At 34.9% G+C, this 25,959-nt stretch overlaps 1 protein-coding gene across 1 annotated transcript in view; it reads left to right on the top strand.

Moving 5' to 3' along the window:
• The first annotated feature begins 3,289 nt into the window (after window positions 1–3,289).
• Window positions 3,290–25,959, top strand: part of Cht10 (Chitinase 10) — a 141,333-nt gene continuing 118,663 nt past the window's right edge. Inside the window, exons 1-5 of the mRNA XM_089091125.1 lie at window positions 3,290–3,412; window positions 10,879–11,373; window positions 12,534–12,719; window positions 17,847–18,050; window positions 22,794–23,080. Coding sequence (XP_088947251.1) covers window positions 10,902–11,373; window positions 12,534–12,719; window positions 17,847–18,050; window positions 22,794–23,080 — 1,149 coding nt within the window. The 5' untranslated portion in view covers window positions 3,290–3,412; window positions 10,879–10,901. The remainder of the gene's footprint in view (window positions 3,413–10,878; window positions 11,374–12,533; window positions 12,720–17,846; window positions 18,051–22,793; window positions 23,081–25,959) is intronic.

Here is a 25,959-nt window from a genome sequence, read left to right as displayed (position 1 = left end):
TTCTAAAAGACATTCTAAAAGATATAATATTTTCGAACATGCTGAACAAAATGGCTATCTCAAAATTTTGATCAGGCGACTTTGGGAAAAAAAGAGCGTGGGAGGGGGCCTAGTTGCCCTCCATTTTTTGGTCACTTCAAAAGGGCACTAGAACTTTTAATTTCCATTCCAATGAGCCCTCCCACGATATTCTAGGACCTCTGGGTCAATACGATCACCCCTGGGAAAAAAAAAATAAAATAAAAAATAAACACGCACCAGTGATCTTTCTTCTGGCAAAAAATGCAAAATTCCACATTTTTGTAGATAGGAGTTTGAAACCTCTACAGTAGGGTTCTCTGATACGCGGGATATGATGGTGTGATTTTCATTAAGGTTCTATAACTTTTAAGGGGTCTTTCCCCTTTTTTTCCAAAATCAGCCAAATTTTCTCAGGCGCGTAACTTTTGATGGTTTCAAAAATTTCAGCATTAAAATCCGATTCTTTTGATGTATCTATTTGTATCAAAATACCGTTTTCTAGAGTTTCGGTTACCACTGAGCTGGGTCCCAATAACCAATACTATATGTTAACATTGGGTAAAGTTCATAACTTTCAGCCCTCCCCCTGGGGGATTCGAGGGATTAAGTCATGCTAAAAGACATAGTTATAATATTTTCGACCATGGTGAACAAAATGGCTATCTCAAAATTTTGATCGGGTGACTTTTGGAAAAAAATGAGCGTGGGAGGGGGCCTAGTTGCCCTCCATTTTTTTTTTGTCACTTAAAAAAGGCACTAGAACTTTTAATTTCCGTTCCAATGAGCCCTCCCACGATATTCTAGGACCACTGGGTCGATACGATAACCCCTGGGGAAAAGAAAAACAACAAAAAAACAACAAAAAAACAAATAAACACGCATCCGTGATCTTTCTTCTGGCAAAAAATGCAAAATTCCACATTTTTACAGATAGGAGCTTAAAACCTCTACAGTGGTGTTCTCTGATACGCTGAATATGATCGTGTGATTTTCATTAAGGTTCTATAGCTTTTAGGGGGTCTTTCCCCCTTTTTTCGAAAATCAGGCAAATTTTATCAGGCTCGTAACTTTTGATAGGTAAGATTAAACTTGATGAAACTGATATATTCGAAATCAGAATTAAAATCTAATTCTTTTGATGTATCTATTGATATCAAAATTCTGTTTTTTAGAGTTTCGATTACCATTGAGCCGGGTCGCTCCTTACTTACAGTTCGTTACCACGAACTGTTTGAAACCAATATTCCTGTTTTTATACTCGGCTTTTGTGTTTTCGGTAAAGCGCTAGTTTTCTGTAATCCTACAAAAATGGGGAAATATCCCCAGTTGATTTATTTGCATTAGTTTTATTGATATATGTTAGATAGGCTGCGAAGCAATAACTTTTGTTCGTTTTAAGTTTCAATTTCGCTTTTTACTTCCCTCGGAAACACTCTGTTATTTTAAATTAATCTATTCGACTGGCCAAAGCAGGGCTATGGCAGCTCTAACTCCCCACCACCACCCCAGCGCTAAGGTTTATCAACTAGGCAAGTATTTGGAAACTTTTTTGAACTGGAATCATGCAAGGATTTTCACTTTTTGCAATTGTAGATACAAAGTGGGCCCATGGCCCTTAAATCAACATTTGAATAGGATGTACCCAGAACCTCGGGAAAATTTTGAAGTTGTCGGGAGGGGGGCTTGTGACTTTTCCTGCCAATTTGTAAATTAAGCGTCAAGTAGACCTATACCCTCTGCCAAAGGAACGGAGGGAGCCAATTTTCAGGGTCATTCCAAGGACTATCTGCCTCCCGTACTAAAGTGCAATTTCCATTTTAAAACTGAGATGAATATAGCTGAAGTTCAGGAGATTTGCTCGAAAGAGTTTGAGACAACTGGCTTCCTTGGGAAAAGTTTCTTTGGATTTTAGTCCCTACCGAATTCGACTGAATTCCAGCACTTGCATTTTTCAGTCACTTCTTTGACAAGCTACTATAAAAATTACCAATACCATTCCTAGGTACCCAGTTAAAATGTTAAAGTCCCAATTTTGGTCAAGTGTGTTAATTTAAAACTAAATGTATTTTTGACGCTTGTATGATATAGCCCCTACCGCTCAAGTTTTCATTCATTGACGCATTATATAGCTGGTTTTTTTCGTTAGTTTCTTTCAGCTTAGCGTGAGACAAGACAAAGAGAAGTAACAGAATAGATGGAAAATATATAATTTGGGCTATATGTTTGCACATTAGTCGCGAAGGTGGGGGTAAAGTATTTGGACAGGTGTGAAGTTAGAAAACAATGCTTACTTTATAATACGCAGAATAATTTTCCCTAACACATTAGGCATGCACATCCGCTATACTTTACCCCCACCCCCCTAATGTCCAAAGATATGACCCAAATTTGTTTCTAAAGTATTATATTTATATCATACTTAAGTGTCTCATTTTAGGATTGGGTGTCAGAGAAACATATTAGGAGAGTATTAGGCAGGGGCTATATCATGCAAGCACCGTGTTTTCTATATAAATAAGTGCCACTCCAGACCCTAGAGCGTTCGACGGGGTAGAACCTCCATTCTCGTTATGTTTTTTTTCTGTTAAGTTTAACCTGTAAAATCTATTTTAATTCCTATTCATTCCATTGATTTGTTCTCTGTAATTACTGTTTCATTTCAATTCCTGTTTGTTTTAGATTTCACTTTTTTTTATTGATCGTACTTTCTATTTGTTTAAATTTACTTATAATGTGTCTTTGTTTCCATTCGTCTCAAGTTTTAACATCACGTTCTATTTTTCATTAAAAAAAAAAACAAAAAAAAAACTTGGTACTCAATTACAAAAAATCAAATTTGTTTGATAATTTGAATAAGAAGTGCCCAAAAATCTAAGACGATTTAAGAGTTGGGGGGGTCAGAACCCAAGCCCCCTCCCCCTACCTTGCGCACGTTCCTCCTTTTAGGTTCTACTTGTATCGACTTTACCACCCCTTTTACTTCTATTGCACAGGTTCAAAGAACCTGAATCGTAGTTGCATAATGGTGAGAAAATAAGATTATAGTACAGATAATGAATTCATTGATGCGCGTAACCTAATTCAATCAGTACCAACCATACCCATATAACCCTTTTGTCAAGTGTTTGTTAATTTCAAAAGTCCACAGAGCGAACGACCTTTCAACTTCAAAATGCTCTACTTTTAACTGTTTACCATTCAGAAGACCCGCTTAAAGATCAGCTTTACGGGTCACTGAGAAGTCAATCATGAGGATGGGAGGGATCTCTTGGAATGAAAGCCGCCTGAGGCTTAAATAAGTCGCCAAAATGCCCAATCCCATATATATATGACCGCATTCGTCGTTGAGTCCTGTAACTTGTGAACGCTGCTAGAGGATATTCTTTACTTAGTGAGTTTTGAGCTTAATTGCTTTCTCGTTAGACAGTGATCCTATACATTTTACAACATTGTTTCCTGTACTTTTATATATTTTGCATATTGTGATCTTTGTGTACAAAAAGAGGGAAGAGGATGGGCCCAAGCACTTATGACCAAGTCCCTACTATAAATTTTGTTCAGGCGGAGGGGGTGGGGTCTTTTCAAAGATAACTTGAAAAAATGTCATTCAATTGTTCTTAGCATCAAAAGAAAAAACTTAATAAAGAAATCATTTCAATCCAGTAACTCTAATTCATGAAAATGTAAAGGGGTGGAGCAAGGATCTTTTCAATTTTGTCTAATGAAGAAAAAAGCAAAGGGTATTTTTTAACATTTAGGGAGGGGGTATTTGCTTTTTTCGAGTTTTCAAAGTAGAACACCAAAACAGTTGTTTTCAAGTCTAGAGGGGCGATTGCCTTCTGCCCCCTATTCCAACCAAGGCCGAACCCAGAAGGGGGGGGGGTTAGGGGGGTTTGAACCCCCCTGAAAAGTTTGATTGACTCGTAAAAACGTTACAAAAATGGATACAAACAAATTTTTTATGTGTTTTTTACTTTTTTTGGGTAACCCCCCCCCCCCGACATTTTTTTTTAGTAAAACCGCCTCCAAAAAAAATCCTGGGTGCGATCTTGATTCCAGTAGGTACCCCTGTTATTGCCTATTTTAATTTTAGCATGTAGAGACACAGAATAAGCCGCCCCCCCCCAAAAAAAAAAACAGGTGTATTCCTCAGTACCAAAGACGTTCCTTGGAAAGTAACGAAAACAGAATCTGGTCCTGGACGGTATATGATAACTGAAGTGCTGAGTAGCTCATCGATATAAATCATAATTCTGAATATTCTAGTCGCACCTCACATACCGGGCCAGTGACGACAACATGTTAATACTAAGATAAAAAAGACTTGGTGTTTTGAGGGTGTGGGGGGGGGGTACGACCAGAGTAAGCCTCACCGATGATTTAAAAATTAAGAAACCCTTAACTACTAACATGGACGTCTGCCGTTGTCAGTGAAGGAGGTAATCCTACAAAAATAATTCCATTGGGGTTAAAGTTTGAAACTATCACCTGTTTACAAAAATTGGCATTTTTTGCCTGTCATTAGTGTTTCTGTAAATCCGTTGAGGATGGGAGGGATACCTGGTCTGTTTTCGGTTTGATTTCTAGTGTTCAAGATCTGTTCCTTGGCTCGTGAGGTTCCACTGATTCCCAATATCATTTTGAATGTTGAAATAAAGACCCCTACGTCCTATATTTTCTATCGTCTGTAGTTTACGCACAATGATATTTTTCGGTAATTTTCAGTCTAATTTCAAAATAATAACTTTACAAGAGACCGAATAATATGTGGCACCTATGAGCGTTGAACAAAAAGATTAAAATGTCGTGTTTGATCCCGTATGAACACCTACACCAGGGTAGCAAAGTAAAATTTTAGTAACCAATTTCGTGTTTACTAAATAAACTCTTTGAAAAGCAAAAAAGAACAATTCTAATAATTCCAAGTTCTAAAATATTAATGAGGCAAAGTTTTTTTTTCTTTCAAAAATGATGGCTGCTCGTTTGAAGTCGATTTGAAAATGTAAGTCAATGACTCGCATATATACATTGGAACATATTTAGGGAGATGTGCTATAGATATTGCAACAAAGCAAGATGTCTGCTTTGCATAGGTTATTACCTTATTATTAGTTATTATTAGTCATGATTGTTAATTTATGTTTGCTATTATTAGTTTATTATTTGGGGTATAATTTCTTCTTTGGTTACTTTACCAATGGAATTTAGTTTATACATGAGTTTTCTTTCATTCTTTCTTTTTGTTCTTTTGGATAGTGCTTGCTGTTTCTCTTTATGCGTTTAGTTTAGGCCACTTCCTTTGGCGTTGATAAAGGCATCCGTATATGAAGGCCAAATTTAGGATTTATTATTTTTGTATTAAAAAGTGTTTTCCTTTTCAATGCCTTACCAAAAATATTTATCTGCTGTTAATATATTTTCAATTGAACTATTAAATACATCTTGTTTCCATCACAGCTGTGACTCAAATTAGTTCAAAATAAACGAGAATCCTATGTTGATCTGTCTTTTGATTTTGCAATGTTGGTTTCAAATACACACTGTGGTATAATTCAGGCGAAATGCATTACTTCAGTTTTTGAGCTTTGCAGGGCCAACAGAAGGAGATGGCAGTCCTTGGCACATCTATGGATTTTGGTAGGGGAGAAGAAGGAAACAGAAAAGCAAGGTGGCATATTTACTATATTCTGTAGAGCTGTGACACAATTGCCTTACAATTGCTATTCTGTAATTGCCTTACAATCACTATGATAATTTTTCTAGGAGAATGGGGTGCAATGATGTTCCTAGAGGGCTACTATTCACCCGCACCAAAGCTCTGCCCATGATTTCTATCATTCTAATAATTGAAAATCTTTCACTTAATATTTTCAAGGAGGTAGGATTTTTTGTTGGAATTTTTCTTGATTGGTTTTACTTTTCCTACCCATGCTAGGTCAGCAAAACTCTTCTTTTTTTGGTTGATGTTTGCTGATGCTTGCAAAAAACTTATTATATTGAAACATACATATATTTTTAACAGGGAAGTCCAAAGGAAACACCTGATTAAGCCTTGCTTTAACAACAAAAAATAGTGATTAAGTCAATATGAATTTGAAACATAATTCTGGACATTGATAAGTTAATTTACCTCCAAAGAGCTATGCCAAAATACTCTCTCACTGTATTTACACAATACTATGCATCATCGACCTTCCATGTGGAGTGCACTGACCTTATATTCTCTGGAAAGACCTTGATTTTTAAAATCTTTCCATTGTTTCTTATCTAACGTAATGCTTTTTTAATGATTTGACAAATTTGACAACCTAAAAAAAGAAATTGATAAAAACATGCTGTGTACCTGTCTCCTCTGCAATGTTTTTTTTTTCCTACGAGGGGCTGTCCATTTTACACCGTCTCTACATCTTGGAATGCCGCTGGTTCTACCTCAAGTTGTACACTCCCCCCTCGCCGTTTCTCTTCACACCACGCATGATGGAATTAGGACCACTCATGCTATACTTTTGTGACACGAGGCGTGTGCCACCTCGTGGACAAGCTTTTAGAAAGTGAACAACCCCTCGGTAACTTCAATGAAAGGCAATTGTTGTATACTTAATTTTTTATGTTAAGGAACAAAGCTTCTTTTTTTAGTTCCTGTGCTACAAAAGAAAAAAAAATGTGTAGGCTCCACGAAGATCTTTTAGCTTCCTCTTCTCGCTAGAAAACAGTTAAAAAACAATGAATGATTATATTGGTAGTAGGTACGTATCAAGGAACTCTTTTTGGAGGAGCTCAATTAAAAAAATGGGAGGGGGGAGGTGGCCAATAACAAAAAAAGCAAATTTTATATAAAAATTAGAATAAAAATTGCCTGGAAATTAAAGAAATTTTTGCGTTTTTAGGGGGAGATCCCCTTACTTGTGTACGTCCCTGGGTGGAGACCAAATTTATCTGAGTCCCCATGTTTGCCGGAAAAGATGCTTATCTTTTTATTTTTTGCTTCTTAAAAAAGAAGCAGCAAGGCCATATCCAGGGGTGAGGTTAAGGGGCTTGAACCTCCCCCCTGCCCCCAAATGCTTGTCTGACTCGTGAAAACGTAACAAAAATGGATATAAAAAAAATTTTATGCGTTTTTTGAGGGTATTTTTGTGTACCCCCCCCCCCCCTGAAAAAATCCTTGTGTAAAACACCCCCGAAAAAAAAACTGGATATGGCCGTGATTACAGTGCATACACACATAATAAAATACAATTAGGCTGTACAGAAAAATGATAAACCGAAAAACTTAATTGTATTAATTATAGCGGGAAAAATGTCAAAAAAGCATGTGCTCCATTTAAAAAGAGTAAGAAAATGTTCTCCAATTTTATATAATTTCTAGGTTTGTTTTTTCTTGTCAGTACTGATCGACGAACAGTTACAGCATAATTGCAAGTAGGCTCTAGCACCGTAAATTCGTCAAGTTCAAGGCACTTCGCGGTAGCTTGCTGCAACCGTAAAATTATCGTTAAACAAGAGTGACCGTTTAAATGAGTCAGTTGGATTGCCACTTTATGTGGGAAGAAACAATTGGAACCGCTAACAAAGATCAATGTTCTATTTTACACACGGCATTTTCTTTAAATAGTAAATTGCAAGGCTGTGGTGGGCTCAAATCATACTTCATCTTCTCAAAATGTAGAACCCTAAAATAAAAATATTGACAATGATAATGACCACGCCCTTCGCTAGAGGGGAAGGAGAGCTTTTATCCTCCTCTTCGAGTTATTGAGATTTTAATGATTTTCAGACTACTCTTTTTCCTCTTATGATTAACTTTGGAGGACGAGAGGGGCTGTGACAACTTTTCCCAGAAGGCACAATGTGTTTTAGGGGGAGGGAGCTTGTTTTGCTATGGGCGTCAATTCGTCAAAACAGGAAGAAAGAAACAGCAAATAAACAAAATGAGTTCTACGGAATATTGGAAAATCATGGAGGGTTTTGTAAAGCCTTTAGGTTGTGAAAGTCAAGGCCCAGAGTAAAACTCTGCCAATTATGTACGCCAAGATAGGGCTCTTGGGACCCCTCCGCCCAAAGTCTTAAACTTTTCCCATTTTCTGGGCACTTCTCAAATAATTTATCAAATAAACATTGTAACTTTTCAAATAAACACTGTCACTCCCCCGACATATTGCTACGCACGTACCTGCTCTCTGCTTGCAAATTCAATTATAAAGTTAGTAGTATACAGGGCCGTATCCAGGATTTTATTTTATCGGGGGCGTTTTACACAAGGTTTTTTTCGGAGGAGGGAGGGGGTGTTTAAACAAAAAACTCAAAAAACGCATACAAAAATTGTTTATATCCATTTTGTTACGTTTTTACTAGTCAGGCAAACATTTCGGGAGGGAGGGGTTAAAACCCTCAACCCCCTTGGATATGGCCTTGGTAGTATATTATATATATATATATATATATATATATATATATATATATATATATATATATATATATATATATATATATATATATATATATATAAATGACCTATAATTTTTCCCCAAAAAAATAATTGAAGTGTTTCAATCTATCGTATTATTTTATGTTGATGTATTCACACCTATTATGCGTATTGATTTACACAGGTAGGTGTGGTTATAGGGGCATTTCCAGGGCTCTGTTTCTGAAGGAGTTCAAACAATAATTTTAGGGGAATAGGTTATTAAGCATCATACAAAAACATAATGAATGTCGGTATAATTTCATTTTTTGAAGGGAGGGCTCTGAGCCTCCAAACCGTAGGCCTACTACTGGTGCATTTTTGGAACAAACATTTTTTTTTCTTTTTTTTGGGGGGGGGGGGGGTGAGGATGCGTTGCTAAGCAAAATGTTTAATAATGTCCTAATTTATATTAGATCAGTAAACAAAAATATCAGAGATACTATTTAATTTTTTAATGGTAAAATAAAAGCCAAAAATGTTCCAGGTGCGATTTCAGGAAAACTCAATTCCTAGAGACAAAAATAACCTATATTCCATGCAAAACATTATTTTTACTGTTGTCAAGTTTAAAAACGAATGTTTCTTATTTGACATATTAATTATCCCAAGACTCTTCAACTGACATAAGTCTTTGCCACACGCAATGTGTTCAATATTGCATGTTAGTCACACGACAGTCCATCTCAGTTACTATCTATGGAGTACATCTCAAGAGGTTTTAGAGCAGAACGACACGCCCTTATTCTAGTTTTAAGAGTGTATACCCTTATGGTATGCTTATTTCGTGACTAGGCCTGTACTTTAGATGTGACTTTTACCTTATGGACCTGTATTTCTCCTAGTAGGGGAGGGTGTGGTCACTTCGGTTAGTGACCGCTTTGTCCGCTAAGGTTACTGATCCGGTATCAATTTTCTACTTAAAAAGATTACCGGATAACCACAGTTTTTTATTGAGTGGTAAGCTCTCACTCAATTTTCTTTCTGCGTGTTTTTTTTTATATTGAATGAGCGATTATTATAATCAATCATTGTACCTGCTACATGTCCAACGTCAAACTTTTACTTGAACAGAAACAATAAGGTGTTTGATGTAACCGAAAGCATCAGGGACGCACACCAGAACGGTAGGGTTGGCTGCCCTACCCCCCTAAAAATCCAAATTTTCCTTGAATTTCTTAATAAAACTGTGGAATGAAATTGTCCTTTTATTATTGCCCCGCCCTTCTCCGAAGCGTTTTATTTATTGCTACCCCTCCCCGAAAAAAAAATTCCGCCGTGAGTGCCTGTCTAGCTTATAACCTGTAACATAGTCTCGTATAAGGGATTGAAATGTCCGCAGGTCCTCTAAATATTCCATTTGACTCTTACAGAAGCCAGTACGACTAAACTTAACTTTTATGTTTTTTTTAAGCTATAGTGTTTGACTTGAGTTGTTAAGTTATGAAGTTGTTTTTTAAGTTTTGACTCTTAACTTTAAGCCTTCCCAAGGATATTCTCCAAAAGTAAATATTAAAGATATTTGTTTATATTATTTTTTTATTTTTTTTTGAAAATCCTGTCAACACAATAGAGAACAAGACATAGTTCATAAGGAAAAAGGAAAAACACAGAATACACATATAAGAAAATTAGCAAAGGAGCGAAAAAACGAATACAAATACCTCATCACCAAAGGGGAAAAGCCCCTTTTCACACTATTAAGAGATGTATGGAAACCCCTGTGTTTAGGAAAATTTCGCAAAAATTCCAATATTTTCCTCTGTACTTTCTTAAACATTCATTCCCCCCCTCCTGATAAATCCTCCTACATCCCTTAAAGTTTTGTCTATCAAAGAAAATTCTAGAATTAGAAACCGAGACGTTAATATAATAAAGCGCACAAGGATTTGAATTCAAAAGCACAACATACATTCCTACATTGGCTTTGCTATTAGGATTTTAGCATTGATTTTACGCAGATTGAGGAGTAGGGTTCATAGGATAAAATGCCCTGTGGATGATTAGACTTTGGAATTGAAACATTAATTTCTCTAGCTGATATAACATTATTGTATTCCCTTTAATGCTAAAGAAACGAAATTCTGTTTTTCACGATCAAGCTTTCCTCCGTAAGTAACCACGTAAGTATCCACCGTTAACCATCACCGTGTAGTAACCGAAATCCTCTGTTACTTCTGCAACACAGTCTAGGTCTTTTGATATTAATCGACGCGCTGTTTTCCAGTTTAGGCAAAACGATCTTCGGTACACCCTGTAGTGCAAAATAAGCATATTAACTTGGCCTTTTTGTATTACATTACAGGTGTAATATTTATTTTCGGTTTTCCATGACTTATTGCATTATGTGAAAAAATAACAAAATTCACAAAGAAAACTCCCTTTTTTTGCAGACTACTGATCGAAAGTTACCAAAATGGGGTGGCTTTTTCTAGTCATCTACTTTATATCAAGCTCCATACACCGTTCTGATGGCTTCGATCGATCAGCAGTAGAAGGACATCCGGAAGCTCAAGCTCAACAGCTGTTACGCTTGAGTAGAGAAAATGCTGAGGGAAGACTGCCACTTCGAGATGCAGTAGAAGGAAGACCTGACCCGATGTTCACTCGGACACAAAGACTAGGCTTAGAGGATATGGCTGTGATTGATGACGAAGGCTTTTCCATTCAGAGCAGCAACTTACTTGAAGCAGATAGTCCTCGTGCATCTGGCAAATTTTACAGAGGGGCAGTTGAGGCTCCCCCCGATAATTTTCAATTTTTTAAAAATGCTGTGTTCGAGCCTGAAAATGCTCATCACTATGACGAAAGAGTAAATGAACGAATGGAAGGAGAAGAAGAAATTACTGTCAATGCATTACAAAGAGATCAGAGCTATTCTTTACGATGTAAGTTTGTAGTTTTCTTTTTAATTGGTTTCGTTCTAAAATCTTCTTCCTTCCTTTCTAATCCTCAATGGGGTATTTCAAGATACTTATACTTTTGAGCATTAGTCGGTGTCATTTATTCATCTGCCTAATGTTGCTTAGCCTACCTCCTAGTTTTGTAGAATTCTTTACTCACTTTTAAATGAGATATGCAATTTTGTTACTTAATAACTGATGTATGTTGGTCAATCGATGATTATAATAAAATGACAACTCTTAAAGAAAAATCTTCACCATAATCTTCAGACGAAGCCTTACATTTTTTCTGCCCTTTTTTTGAAGAAGCAAAATAATGAATTTAATCTAGTTTTTTTTTTCATCCATTCCAGAAAGCGTCCTAAGGCTCAAGGACTTGTGTTCTCCTTAAGACAAAATATAAAAATAAAAACATAAGATTCTGGTAGCTCTTGAAGCATGTTCGAAACTGTATCTTTTTTTTCAAATATGTTGCTAATAATTGAACATTCGCGATTTAATGAGACAAACAAAATCAAGTTTTTATCAGATTTATTACCGAAGTAAAACTTAAAAATAAAAATATTATGGAATTTATTACTTTAATTTTGAAGATGGTGGCTTATTCGGCTTATCTCCTTAGAGTCTACATTTCATATTTTATTGAAAACCGGGTTAGAAATTTGGACACAAAACTAAACCACATGCCCAACACCTGAATGGTGTTGGGCATGAACAGACCTTTTCGGGTGCGTCTTGAGGGGTTGAGTTTTCAAGATTTCCAGACTGGTTTTCTAGAAAGGTCAAATGTAGACAAGTTCTTGCATTGTCTGCAAATGGTATTGGTAAGGCAAAAAAAGAAGAAAATTCTATGATTTTGTAAAAAAAAATCTTTTTAAAATATATTTTGAGAGTAGCTTTGAAAGTACACCACAATTTTCTTGGACATATTAAATGAGCCCAAATGTAAGCTTAAGAAGGATCATAAGCTAAATATCAAATCTACGATTTTATTAGAAATGAAGAAGTGCCAAAGTTCATCATTGAATCAATTTATTGAGTGTTTCTCTTGTATTATAAAGGACTGCTATATTTTTTTTTACAGATAGACGTATGAAAAATATGGTCTTAAACCAATAGATAAATCGACTTCTTTTTTATTTCAGCCGGAAAAGACCTCAAAGTTATTTGCTATTGGGGAGCCTGGTCAATTTATCGCCCTAGTCCGATGGATTTTTCGCCCGGTGACTTAGACCCTTTCGGATGTACACATATTATTTACTCGTTTACTGGTTTGGATAACTCTTCATTAACTTTGGTTTCGCTGGATCCTGAATACGATCTCATTCAAGGTAAATTATGTTTTATTATGTTTTAATCGTCTGCGTTAATGTGCATATACATATATATATATATATATATAATATATATATATATATATATATATATATATATATATATATATATATATATATATATATATATATATATATATATATATATATATATATATATATATATATATATATATATATATATATATATATATATATATATATATATATATATATATATATATATATATATATATATATATATATATATATATATATATATATATATATATATATATATATATATATATATATATATATATATATATATGTGTGTGTGTGTGTGTGTGTGTGTGTTTGTATGGTTCGGGGAGGATAGCTGAACAGTCTGGTTACCCCTGTAGATGACCCCACCCATGCTAATGCTTGACATTCTTGAAAAGTTTTATGTCCAAAACATTGTCCACGAACAAAGCAGAAATAAACTTCAATATGACATATTTTAGGGATGTTACAGTCGAAATTCTTGTTTTAAAGATTGGCAAAAGCGACGTGTTTATTACTCAAAACTCTTGGACAGATACAAAAAATGGCACGATGCAAAAGGGCTCTAGGGGTCATTGAACTATCTTAAAAATAAAAGAAAAGCCTGTATCGCCTGCATTTGATAAATAACTCATGAAAATTCGTACAATTTTTTCCATTTGACGCTTTCTCTTTTTTCCAATTTGTTTTGTGTGGGAGGCGATGCGCGTAAATGTCTGGTGCTAATGTTTACTGAAAGGATCAATCTACCCTGAGGATTGGTTGAATAGCCCTACAAAACATCTCAAATGTCTTATTTTCTGTAAGATTTACCTTAAAAACTTGATAAAGGCCTTTATCACGGCATGACATATTTCAAGATTTTGTCAATATTGATAATTGTGAATACCGCAGACAATTTTTATTTTTATTGGAATCAAATTGGAAAACATGGAATTTTTTTTATTTTAAAACGTATTTTGGTGGCTCCCTGTCTCTTGCAGTGCCAAAAATTAATATTAATAATGAAATAAAGGCATGTTTCTCACATATGTCTACTGTGCACAACCTGGAAAACTAACATTATCCGCTAACAAACTTTTGATAGTACTGGGACGACTTTGTCACTCTAAATTAAAACTACAGAAAAGTACAAGAGAGCTTCCTAATCATTCACTAGTTTGTTTTTTGAGGTACCGAGGACATTGAAAATAAAATATGACTGTTTGAATCGGTTAAGTGGAAACTTACATAACCATATACATATCAAAATTAGGAAAATCAAGAATTCAATTTTTAATTAAAAAGACCTCCGTTGGAGTTGTGCTGTTTTTGTTAGCAGCGGGCGTCAAATTTAAAAAAGAAACGTGTGATAAAACACTAGTAAATGATAATCTTAAAATAAATGGCAAGAAAAGGCTAAAAGATGTAGCTTTACTTTGAAGGTGTAATAGTGTTTGGAAATCAACTGACTGTTAATGCTTGAATCTTTACGTACGAAAAACGTTGTCAAGATCAAGTAACTAGTTTTGGATCAACTCACTAGTCAACTCACTCACTAGTCAAGATCAACCAACTAGTGATTTATTTTCACGGTTCAACGTTAGAACACTTACGAAAATGTGCTATTGCCCTAAAAATTCATAATTTGAAAAAAAGAAACCTTACGAAATTGTAGTTTTTGACAATGATAGACCTCAGTTGGGTACTGGAGGAGGGTGGGGGAGAATGTATTTGTTTTAACCAAGTCAATGAGACATTACTATTTTTTCGTTTTTTTTAGAGTTTCTTGGAAAAGATTCTTAGGAATACATTTGTTACTCTGAATTACAACTACGGTAAAACAGGAGGGACCCTGGCAGCAATTTTTATTTCAAATAAGAGGAGGATAAGTGTCAATTTCTTTAAAGTATTTTTTTGGATAAGAATAAAATGTGCATGTAACTAAGTGCTCCCGAACAAATTTTGGAAGTAGAATCTGGGCAGGGGTGTAAACAAAGTTTCCTAGCATAGGGGAGCCAAAGATATAAAAGATCACATTTTCCCACATGTTACAAAATGTTGTATTTTGAAGTATTTTAAGACTTATAGAGGGAAGGGGTATGAAGCTACCCCTATTCTTGCCCACTCCCCTACCCATATCTGCTTATGCCAAATAAACTAAAAATAAAATAATAAAACTAGTTTATAATGGATAAACTTGTTAGAAATAATGCACTTTTTATATATGTCTAGTCTTATAGGCGGAAGGCGGCAGCCACCTCTACCCTTCATTAAGCGCAGTCCCCCGCATTTCCCTACTTATATCGCAATAAAATTGTAGCTGAGTATTTAGTATATTATGACAAGACATTGTAAATTTCTGTAAATTATCCGCCGCTTAAAGCTATTTTAAATGCAGCACTATCTCTCATCAATAATCATCTTGCATAATAGCCTATTTGTGTGTTTTTTGTTTTTTTTTTCGTCTGGAAGGTTTAAAGATCCTTTTAGCGTGTCTATGAAAAGTTACTGAGCTTAGATAGTCATTGGTGAGATAATAAACTAGTCTTTATAAAAAAAAAGCTGCCATACCAAAAAATCACACAGCCGAAAAAGGGTCTGTAGCTTTTTACCATAGACTCAACCATTCAAAGACAACTAAGGGGTAATCAGTGCCGCTCAATTTTCAAATGTTTTTAGTTTTTCCTTTTAGAATGTTTGCTTGAAAACTTCTAAGAAATTACAGAAAAAGACTCTCATTCATAAAACTTTATGAAAGTAGCAACACCTTAAAAAATGACTGTTAAGTCGATTGATACAACCATCGAGGCAAACAAAATGTGTGACTGAACGAAGGACAATAAGTAGCATATTGTTAGCCTATTTGCAAAGTTCTGTCTCTTAAAATCCGGGCTCTCCCCCGGAAAATCCAGAATACACAACATGGCATGATCACTTCTTTTGACCATTAGAGCAAAATAAAAGTACCAGATAAAAAATAAATCAAACAGTTCGTGGTAACGAACTGTAAGTAAGGAGTGACCCGGCTCAATAATAACCGAAACTGTAAAAAACGGAATTCTGAAACCTATAGATGCATCAAAAGAACCAGGTTCTAATGCTGATTGCAAATATATAAGTTTTATCAAGTTTAGTTTTACTCATCAAAAGTTACGTGCCTGAGAAAATTTGCCTTGTTTTCGAAAAAAGGGGGGAAAACCCTCAAAAAGTCATAAAACTTTAATGAAAATCACACTATCAGATTCAGCGTATCAGAGAACCCTACTATAGAAGTGTAAAGCTCTTATCTGCAAAAATGTGGAATTTTGTATGTTTTGCCAGAAGAAAGATCACGGATGCGTGTTTAATTGTTTTTTGTTTTATTTTTGATTTTTTTTTCCAGGGGTGATAGTATCGAACCAGTGGCCCTAGAATATCGCAGAAGGGCTCATTCGAACGGAAATTAAAAGTTCTAGTGCCCTTTTTAAGTTACCAAAAAAAATGAAGGCCAACTAGGCCCCCTCCCACGCTCATTTTTTCCCCAAGTCACCCGATAAAAATTTTGAGAAAGCCATTTTGTTCAACATGGTCGAAAAATACAATAAATATGTCTTTAAGGGTGCTTAATCCCCCATAGTCCCCAGGGGAAGGTCTGCAAGTTATGAACTTTGCCCAATGTTTACATATAGTATTGGTTATTGGGAAGTATACAGAGGTTTTCAGGGGGGATTTTTTCCGGTAGTTGGGGCAGGGGGTGGGTGGGTCGGGGGTTAAGTGGTAGGATATTCCTATAGAGGAAGTTTTCATTGGGGAAGGGGCATTTCCCAGCATTATTTAAAAAAACGATTAGAAATTAAAATAATTAAAAAAAACAATTTTTCAACTAAAAGTAAAGAACAAAATAAAAATTTATAACGAACAGGAATTATTACGTATATGATTGGGTTCGTCCCCCTAGTCATTACCTCGCTCTTTACGCTAAAGTTTTTTTTGTACTTTTATCAGAGCTATTTATTCTAATTAACGGCCTTTGTGATTAAAAAGTCATTCTTAAAGAATTGGAACAAAATTTGAACTTTATCGTAAAGAGCGAGGTATTAACTAGCCATTTAGCCAAAAAAAAAGTAAAATTAATGTGCAAATTTCGTTTTAACTATTCACATACGGTGAGCCAAAATCAAAGCTGAACTAATTCAAAACGTTCAAAAATTCAATAAAAAAACAAGTTTTTTTGAACTAGAAAGTAAGGAGCGACATTAAAACTTAAAACGAGCAGAAATTATTCCGTATATGAAAGGGGCTGTCCCCTCCTCAACGCCTCGCTCTTTACGCTAAAGTTTGACTCTGTCTCACAACTTTATTTCTTAAAACAATAAAGAACTTTGGCGTAAAGAGCGAGGCGTTGAGGAAGGGACAGCCACTTTCATATGCAGAATAATTTCTGTTCGTTTTAAGTTTTAATGTCGCTCCTTACTTTCTGTTAAAAAAAAACTTTTTTTATTTAATCAAACTAAAGCACCAGGCTGATATTGTCAAGCTCAAGATTTTAAACATATTGTCTTATATATTTTTTTTTATACATTTTATAAAATATACATTTACCACACATTATTTTAACTATTCTCTTGTGATTCCAATGAATAATTTTGTAATGTTTTACTAATGATAAGCTTTTTTAAACATTTAAATGCTTGACTATGTATAATGGCTGTCCTTTGGAAATAGAAACAAACATAAAAACCACATAAACATCATATACAAACTTACTTCTAATTTTGATCAGTAGTGACGAAAAGGGAAATCCTTGCTGATTTAAGGGTGAAATTAGTTGTTTTTTATCTTTCTCTCTCTCTCTCTCTTTCTTTCTCTCTCTTTCTCTCTCTCTCTCTTCTCTCTCTCTCTCTTTCTCTCTCTCTCTCTCTTCTCTCTCTCTCTCTCTCTCTTTCTCTCTCTCTCTCTCTCTCTCTCTCTCTCTCTCTCTCTCTCTCTCTCTCTCTTTCTCAATCTCTCTCTCTCTCAATCTCTCTTTCAATTGTAAAATTGAAAAAAAAATCCCGCCCCCTCCTACAATTTTTTAATTGCCGCCACTAAGAATTGTTAGTTAACAATTAGCTGAGTTGCCTAATTTTCTTCTCTTAGGTGGATACAAATCAGTTCTTCGCCTTCGAAGATTTAACCCGAATTTAAAGGTAATGATTGCCGTTGGAGGATGGAATGAGGGAGGCAAGAAGTATTCAAAGATGGCGTCGACTAAGGAAAATCGTCGAAGATTCATTGACTCAGTCTTGGAGTTTATTGATAAACATGGCTTTGACGGCTTTGACCTTGATTGGGAATATCCAGGTAATTAGTTTTAGGAATAGTTGGTGGATGTTCCAAAACTGAATTTACTCCATCAAAATACAATTATATAATCCCTATTTAGTGTATTTAAAGAGGAATCATTTAAAGAGGAGGCTAAAGAGGAGGCTCATTTAAAGAGGAATCGAAATAGCGGGTCAATAAATTATAATAAATGCATCGAATATTGCCGAACTTCCAATAAACCTTTCAATAAAAGTATTCGAATATTTTGCTTTTAACGCTTTTACTGACATGGTACCCTTATGTTTTTTTAACGCAAGGAAATGTTATCCTTTTATCTTTGCTTCCTTTTATGTTTACTCTCTCCTTTTATTTGCATTTTAATTTAATTTAAAATTTATTTGCATATTTTATTTTATGTTTTTACTTTTGTTTATATATATTTATATTTTTACTTACATTTATTTTTTTTTATTTTTTTTTTTTTTGTTTTTTTTTTTCATATTTATTTTTTATATTTTTACTTATATTTATATTTATTCCTTTTATTATTTTTACTTATATTTATATTTTTACTATACTTACACTTATTTTATATTTTTATTTTTACTTATATTTATATTTTACTTTTATTTGCATTTTAATTATGTTTGGTTCCTTTTATGTTTACTCTCTCCTTTTATTTGCATTTTAATTTAAGCTGATAGTGCTCTCTGTGACCTATTGAATAAATTTCGGACTATCGTAAGTAGCAAACTAAAATAAAAAAATTAAAAAAATACAGCTCGCGCCAGAGGACATACGCACGAGAGCAACTCGGGGCCTGGGCTCTCCCCTGATATCGTTAATTCTCCAGAACTCCTAAACACTATGTTTATATTACCCAATGAATTTTTATTAGCTCCCGAAGAATAAATCCTTCGTCTTTGCATGATCGTGCCATTAGGATGACTATTGTTGCAAAATTGTTTTCTCCGAAAAAAATAATTCATGCTGTCAGAAATCAGCTAGTAAAAAATAATTGAAAATCATCTTTTGTTTACTAACTAATCGAAGTAAAAATTTTAGTTATATAGTGTTGGTTACAGTGTTCTATAGTATATTTATGGCGTAAACAAGGTCGTATCCAGGGGGTTAGGGGGTTTGGACCCCTCCTGAACTGTTTGTCCGACTCGTAAAAACGTAACAAAGATGTATATAACAACATTTTTTATGCTTTTTAAAGTAATTTTTTTGTAGACCCCCCCCCCCAAAAAAAAAATCCTTTCCCCCCTCCCTCACCGAAAAAAAATCCTGGATATGGCCCTGGGCGTAAAGGATTTCTTTTTAGTTTCATATCCTATTAATCGCAAACAGTTTTATTTAAAGATACATTCTTATTCCAAAGCTTTTATATTTTATTCCTCCTTCTTTCTTCATGAGTTGTCTAATAGTAGATATAGCGACTAAGAAAAGAATAGGGTTTTAAACGCTTTAGAAATGTACGCTTTGTAAGAACAATGGCTTTTTCTCAAACAGAATTGTTCTTTTCTGTATTTCATGTTACTGACTTTTTAACTCATACGGCTTGATGACCCTTTTGTCCACCTAATGCAAGAAAAATCTTATTTTTGTTCCTAGAAAAATTTTCAATTTTCCCGATGTCTTTCTATTTACAAAATTGAAGTAAATAGGACTTGAAGAGCGTTAATACATCTTATTTTCTAAGTCGGCCAATGAAAGAGATGTGGACCCAAGATACCAGTATTTAAGTCTATTTTGTGACAACATAATGCTTTCTGATTTTGAAATTTTATGCCGTAGAACAAGATCTACAAATTGGTTAGGGCGATAGCTGCACTTATCATGGTTCCCTTACCTAGATAAGAAGTAGCCATTCAGAGTAAGACCAGGGGCCTTGACAATGGGTGTAGCTAGGGGTACCTCCTTCGGAGGCGGTGGAAATTTGTTGTCTTACTCGAAAAATTAGCTTTACATTATTTTTTAGAATTAGCTTAAGAGAGAGTGAGTTATGCGATGTACTGCCTGAACTTGACCCCTAGCCCTATATTTCCAAAAACAAAAAACAACATTGTTTTCTTTAGCCCAGAGGCCTTTTTAAAATTCTTGGCTCTGGTACCCTGTCTAGTTGTGTGTGCCTATACCACTGTGGTATGTGCCTATACCACTGTGGTATGTACCCTACCTAGTGGTATATAATGCACAAGAGGTTTAGGGCTGTAGTCCTATGGAATTTCACATCAAGATTATAATTTTTATCCCCCTCCCCCACAAAAAAAAGAATTAGACTTACAATTTTAGCCAGAGGACATGAGTTATAAATTTAAAATTGCATACCTCATTTAAATGATTTTAAAAATGTAATAACTAAACTCTATACACTAGAATAGCCCTCATCGTGCTTTTTTAGATTTGTTCCCACAGTTTACACGGTTTTGCAAACGAACTGGTTTCATTAAGTGTGACTAGATATGAGATAAGCAGGAAGAAAGAACATTATTAAATATAACAGATTTGAAGGATCAAAAAATGTCAAACTGTGCCATATTATTGTGTTTAGCGAATAAGAATAAAATGGATCATTGAGATTACTGCATTGCTATATTTATTTTTATCTTCTTTCCCTGAAAATGACTGACAATGAGACACTTAGTTTTAATATTAGACTTTGCAACTCGAAATAATTATGTAGATAATTAATCAGTTTTCTCAGGTTTGTTCTATATTTATTCAGTTGTCATCAGGGGCGTTGTTTAGGGGGTGGGAAGGGGGGGGGCTGTTGCCCCCCCCCCAAATAATTTCAAGCGCAAAAACTATTATATAGCCCATGCCCCTTAACTATCCAAATATGGACCACTCTTCCCCCCCCAATAAAAATGCTGGAGCTACGCCTCTGGGCATCATTGCACTCCATACTTGTCCAGAAAAACTTTATGTACATTCCAGGAAAATAGAAGCTTTTACGATTCAAGATTACGTATCTCCTACCAAAATATTTTGTAAATTGTGAATTCTATATTCCCATCAGCTTTTCCTCTAGTTTCCTATTTTCATGAATTTGTTTCAAAGGAAACAGCAACTGTAAAATGTTATAGTAAATTTCCTGTGAACTGAATTAGGAAGCTGAAAGCAAAACGGTCCCTGTGTGCCTTAGGTGTTTAGAATCAATTTTTGGGCCTTTATTCTGTTTGTTTTCATAGTTATCCCTCCCTCCTTAAGCTCAAAATTTACGAAACAAACCATCCAATAGCGAAATAGTTTCTTCAAAACAGAGGCTACAAGATATTTTCATTTGGCCTTAAATCCCTTTACCCCAAACATTGCTTTCGTTTGTACTCCTTTGTAAGCAAGTCCATCATTTTGCTGTGGTTGGACACAGAGCTTAATTTCAGAAATATTATAACGTCAATAAAATTTCTCATTTTACTGGCTTAAAACTTCGTACAAAAGAACCAATCAGGTTTTGTGCTGGTTTTATTGGCTCAAAATTTGGCATAGCAGCAACGAATGGGTATACAAACCATCTAATAGTGAAAGAATTTCTTCAAAACAGAGGCTAGAAGATATTTTCATTTGACCTTAAATCCCTTTACCCCAAACATTGCTTTCGTTTGTACTCCTTTGTAAGTAAGTCCATCACTTTGCTGTGGTTGGACACAGAGCTTTACCTCAGAAATATTATAACGTCAAAAAAATTTCTCATTTTACTGGCTTAAAACTTCGTACAAAAGAACCAATCAGGTTTTGTGCTGGTTTTATTGGCTCAAAATTTGGCATAACAACAACGAATGGGTATAGCAAGATGTACAAGAATGCTGGTTTATTTGGCTTCCCTTTATGACTTAACACTGAAGAAATAATCAGATTAACTTGTGAAGATTTGTTACAAAAATCCTTGGCGTTCTACAAAAAGGGCCTAAGTCCACTTTTCCTAATGTTACAGGAGAGCAAAATGAAAATAAAAAGGCACAATGAAAAAGTATTACTCAGAAATCAGAATTTAATAAACTCGAAACTTTAAAGATTGATTTCAAGTGAACTTTTTGATCGGAATTCGCTGGAAATGTCCAAATTGCTAATTGCTTATTACTTAGAAAATAAGAGATTTACACTCTCTGTTACGCCCTTTTGAAACAATTTATTACTTGGTCAGAATTGAAGATAAGCCCATTTTCAGTTGACCAATCGATAGATATCTTTGAGCCCTTATAAACCATTTGCTTAATTCTTTTCCAGAAAAAAGTAGACTTGGGCCCTTTTTGCCAAACGCCATGGAAACACACCGATGGAATTAAAGCGCATTTTTAAAACCGGGGGTACAGGACAGTTGTTTTTTCTTTTACTCTTTTGAATTGAAATTAATAACTAATCTCAGTGTTTGACCATCAATAGTGTTAATCTGTTTTTGGGATTTTCTTACCAACCCTAACCTCTTCTAACAACACAACCTCTTCACCTCAAATCTAATTTTTCCTTGACTTTATAGATAAGCCCTTAACTACCCTGTGATATGCATGGTATTAAGGTTAGTTCCAATCAGTCACGTACGCAAGGAGGCAAGTGAGGCTTGAAACTTGCTTCTTCTGAGATCTTATTTTTTCTGAATTTTGGGGCAATTCCTTTTCAATTTTTTTTTTATTATTTTTATTGGTATTATTTTTATTATTCTTAATCTTTCAAATTATTTTCTTTACTGTACCTGCCTGATTTTAATTTCAGTTTGTTAATTTGCAATTCTAATAGACAAAATTTTTACTGATTTCGGAAACTTTTCTAACATAGGAGCAACTGACCGTCAAGGTACATACGCTGACAAAGAAAATTTCGCCCGACTCTGCGAAGAGATGTCGGAAGAATTTAAGCCCAAAGGACTGCTTCTCTCCGCTGCCGTTTCTCCAGCTATTTTCCGTGTTAACGAAGGTTATGATGTTCCACGGTTAGGGAAAGCGCTTGATTTTATCAATGTAATGACCTATGATTTACATGGGTCATGGGACAGGTATGCTGACCATCATGCTCCAATTAGGAAGAGACCTTTTGATCAATGGGGAACGGCCAATTTGCACGCTGTAAGTGATGTCTCTATGCTTTCCGTTCATTTGCTTCTTACAGAAAAGTATTTTAAGGGCTTAATGCTTTTTTATATGCTTCCTTTTTTTTAATTATTACTAATAACTACGCAAAGGTTAAGGACTATCTTAGCTCGGCCATCCATAATCATTTACGTTATTTAACATTTTTGCAGTTATGAACTTTTAATAGTTAACGATCTTTCTGTATTGATTGGCAATGTTTGTAAAGCTACTGAATTGTGCCATTAATACGCATGCTACAGGTTAAAGTAAACCTAAAGACTGAACCCAGAATAAAAAAAAAGATGAGACACATGTGCAAAATTTTTCTTTTCGGGGAAGGGAATAAAAAATCTATTGGATAGTTTGAATAAAAAGTACCCGAAAATTCGGAAAAAATAGGATTCTGGGGGAGTCTGGGCCTTGAGGCCGCCTCCTCTCTGTGTGCATCACTGATATTGACCATTATACTTTGAAATTCATAAGAACAAGGAAGATATCACTAAGTCGTTGTGAATTTGAGCCCCACCGACAGCAAATTCTTCATTAGCAAACACTCATTAACTTTTAATATACTTGTAACCCTTTTGCTTTATATGGCCTCCTCATCAGAGTTTTCGGAAATAACAAATTAGTTGAACCTTCCTTCGTAAAAAAATATAAATAGGAACCCAAGCGAATGCATGTTTTTAATTGTGTTGTGTAATTTCTTTGTGCAACACAGACAAATAGACCTCATTAGCTGTTATCATAATTTCACCAATGATCATAAAGACTTACGTCAGAGGCTATGGACCTATGTTACAAAGCTTCGGCTGATTTCAGTATATAGTATATAAACTGATTATCCAGAATTGTTCACCAATGACCAGGAGTGTCAAAACAGTTCTATTTTTTTTTCAAAGGGGAGATTGGACATAGGCCTACTTCTTTTGTAGACCTTTATAAATACAACTACTTACAGCTCCAAAGGGCAACACCAAGCTGCAAAGGACAACACAACTGCACACGCTCGTCCTTCGCCCCAATGTGATAAAAGCATTTTCTATATTTACTGACTCCCATGACGTTCCTATATTTCTTTAAACTCCTTTCCTACGACCTCTTCTTACCAAATTTAAAACTTATGAAAACTTATGTCTTCCTAAAGATTACACTGAGAACCATGAAATACTTTATACAATAAGCTTCTTGCCGTGGGCCTTGAACTAAATTAAATAAAAAAAACAAGTTTTTTTAACTGAAAGTAAGGAACGACGTTAAAACTTAAAACGAACAGAAATTATTCCGTATATGAAGGGGGCTGTCCCCCTCCTCAAGGCCTTGCTCTTTACGCTAAAGTTTTTTTATTGTTTAAAAAAATAGAGTTGTGAGAAAGTCAAACTTTAGCGTAAAGAGCGAGGCGTTGAGGAGGGGGACAGCCCCTTCATATACGGAATAATTTCTGTTCGTTTTAAGTTTTAACGTCGTTCCTTACTTTCAGTTAAAAAAACTTGTTTTTTTTATTTAATTTTTGAACGTTTTTGAATTAATGCAGGTTTTGATTTTGGCTCACCGTACATGAATAATTAAAACAAAATTTGCATATTATATTTGGTTAAATGGCTTTTTCGAAACTTGTTTAATTTTATTTACGAACGTTTTTATTAGTAATAAATATACGTAACTTAGAATTAACTTACATAACGAACTTCTATATTCATAAATTTTTAACACGTATATTAGGGGGTTCGCCCCCTAGTCAATACCCTGCTCTTTAAACTATAGTTCGAATTTTTTTTCTAGTTCTTTAAAAATGACCTCTTAATCACAATCAGTTGATCAGTTGAAAAACTTGTTTTTTTTATTTAATTCCTGATCTTTTTCTTTAATAATGCTGGGAAATCCGGCGCCCCCTTCCTAGCACTGTCCTTCCCTATAGCCCCCGCCCCTCTCCGTCCCCCCCCGACCAGAAAAAATCTCCTCTGAAAAAGTCTGTATACTTCCCAATAACCAATACTATATGTTAACATTGAGTAAAGTTCATAACTTTCAGCCCTCCCCCTGGGGACTTTGGGGGATCAAGTCATCCTAAAAGATATTTTTATGATCTTTTCGACTCTTCTGAACAAAATGGCAATCTAGAAATTCTGATCAGAGTACTTTGGGAAAAAATGAGCTTGGGAGGGAGCCCAGTTGTTCTCCATGTTATTTGTCCCTTAAAAAGAGCACTAAAATTTTTGAATTCCGCTCGAATGAGCCCTCCTAGGCTATTCTAGAACCACTGGGTCGATAAAATCACCCCTGGGGAAAAAAAAAAAAAAAAAAAACACCCCAACAACAAACCCCGCATCCGTGATCTTTCTTCTGGCAAAAAATGGAAAATTCCACATTTTTGTAGATAGGAGCTTGAACACCTCTACAGTAGGATTCTCTGATACGCTGAATATGATGGTGTGATTTTCATTAAGGTTCTATTACTTTTAGGGGGTATTTCCCCTTTTTTCGAAAATCAGCCAAATTTTCTCAGGCACGTAACTTTTGATGGGTAAGATTAAACTTAATGAAACTTATATATTTGAAATCAGAATTAAAATCTGATTCTTTTGATGTATCTATTGGTATCAAAATCCCGTTTTTTAGAGTTTCGGTTACCATTGAGCCGGGTCGCTCCTTACTTACAGTTCGTTACCACGAACTGTTGGATAATATGTGAAGCGGTACTTCCGCTGGGTGTTTGAAATTATCAGCGCTTATCTTACACTATATTTTCTGCATCTTTTTTTTTATTAATAGTGTTGTTCTCAATGACCATTCAGCTTTTTAAAGACTCACTGTTTAAAATCTTTAAAGCCCTGTCTTACTTGGTCTAATAATTGTCTTAAGGATTCTATAGC

The sequence above is a fragment of the Artemia sp. Qi Xiang Cuo genome, chromosome 6 (genome assembly GCF_049724085.1).
Source record: "Artemia sp. Qi Xiang Cuo chromosome 6, ASM4972408v1, whole genome shotgun sequence".
Taxonomy (NCBI): domain Eukaryota; kingdom Metazoa; phylum Arthropoda; class Branchiopoda; order Anostraca; family Artemiidae; genus Artemia; species Artemia sp. Qi Xiang Cuo.
Note: the sequence above shows the minus strand (reverse complement) of the source record. Positions and strands in the feature narration are given on the sequence as shown.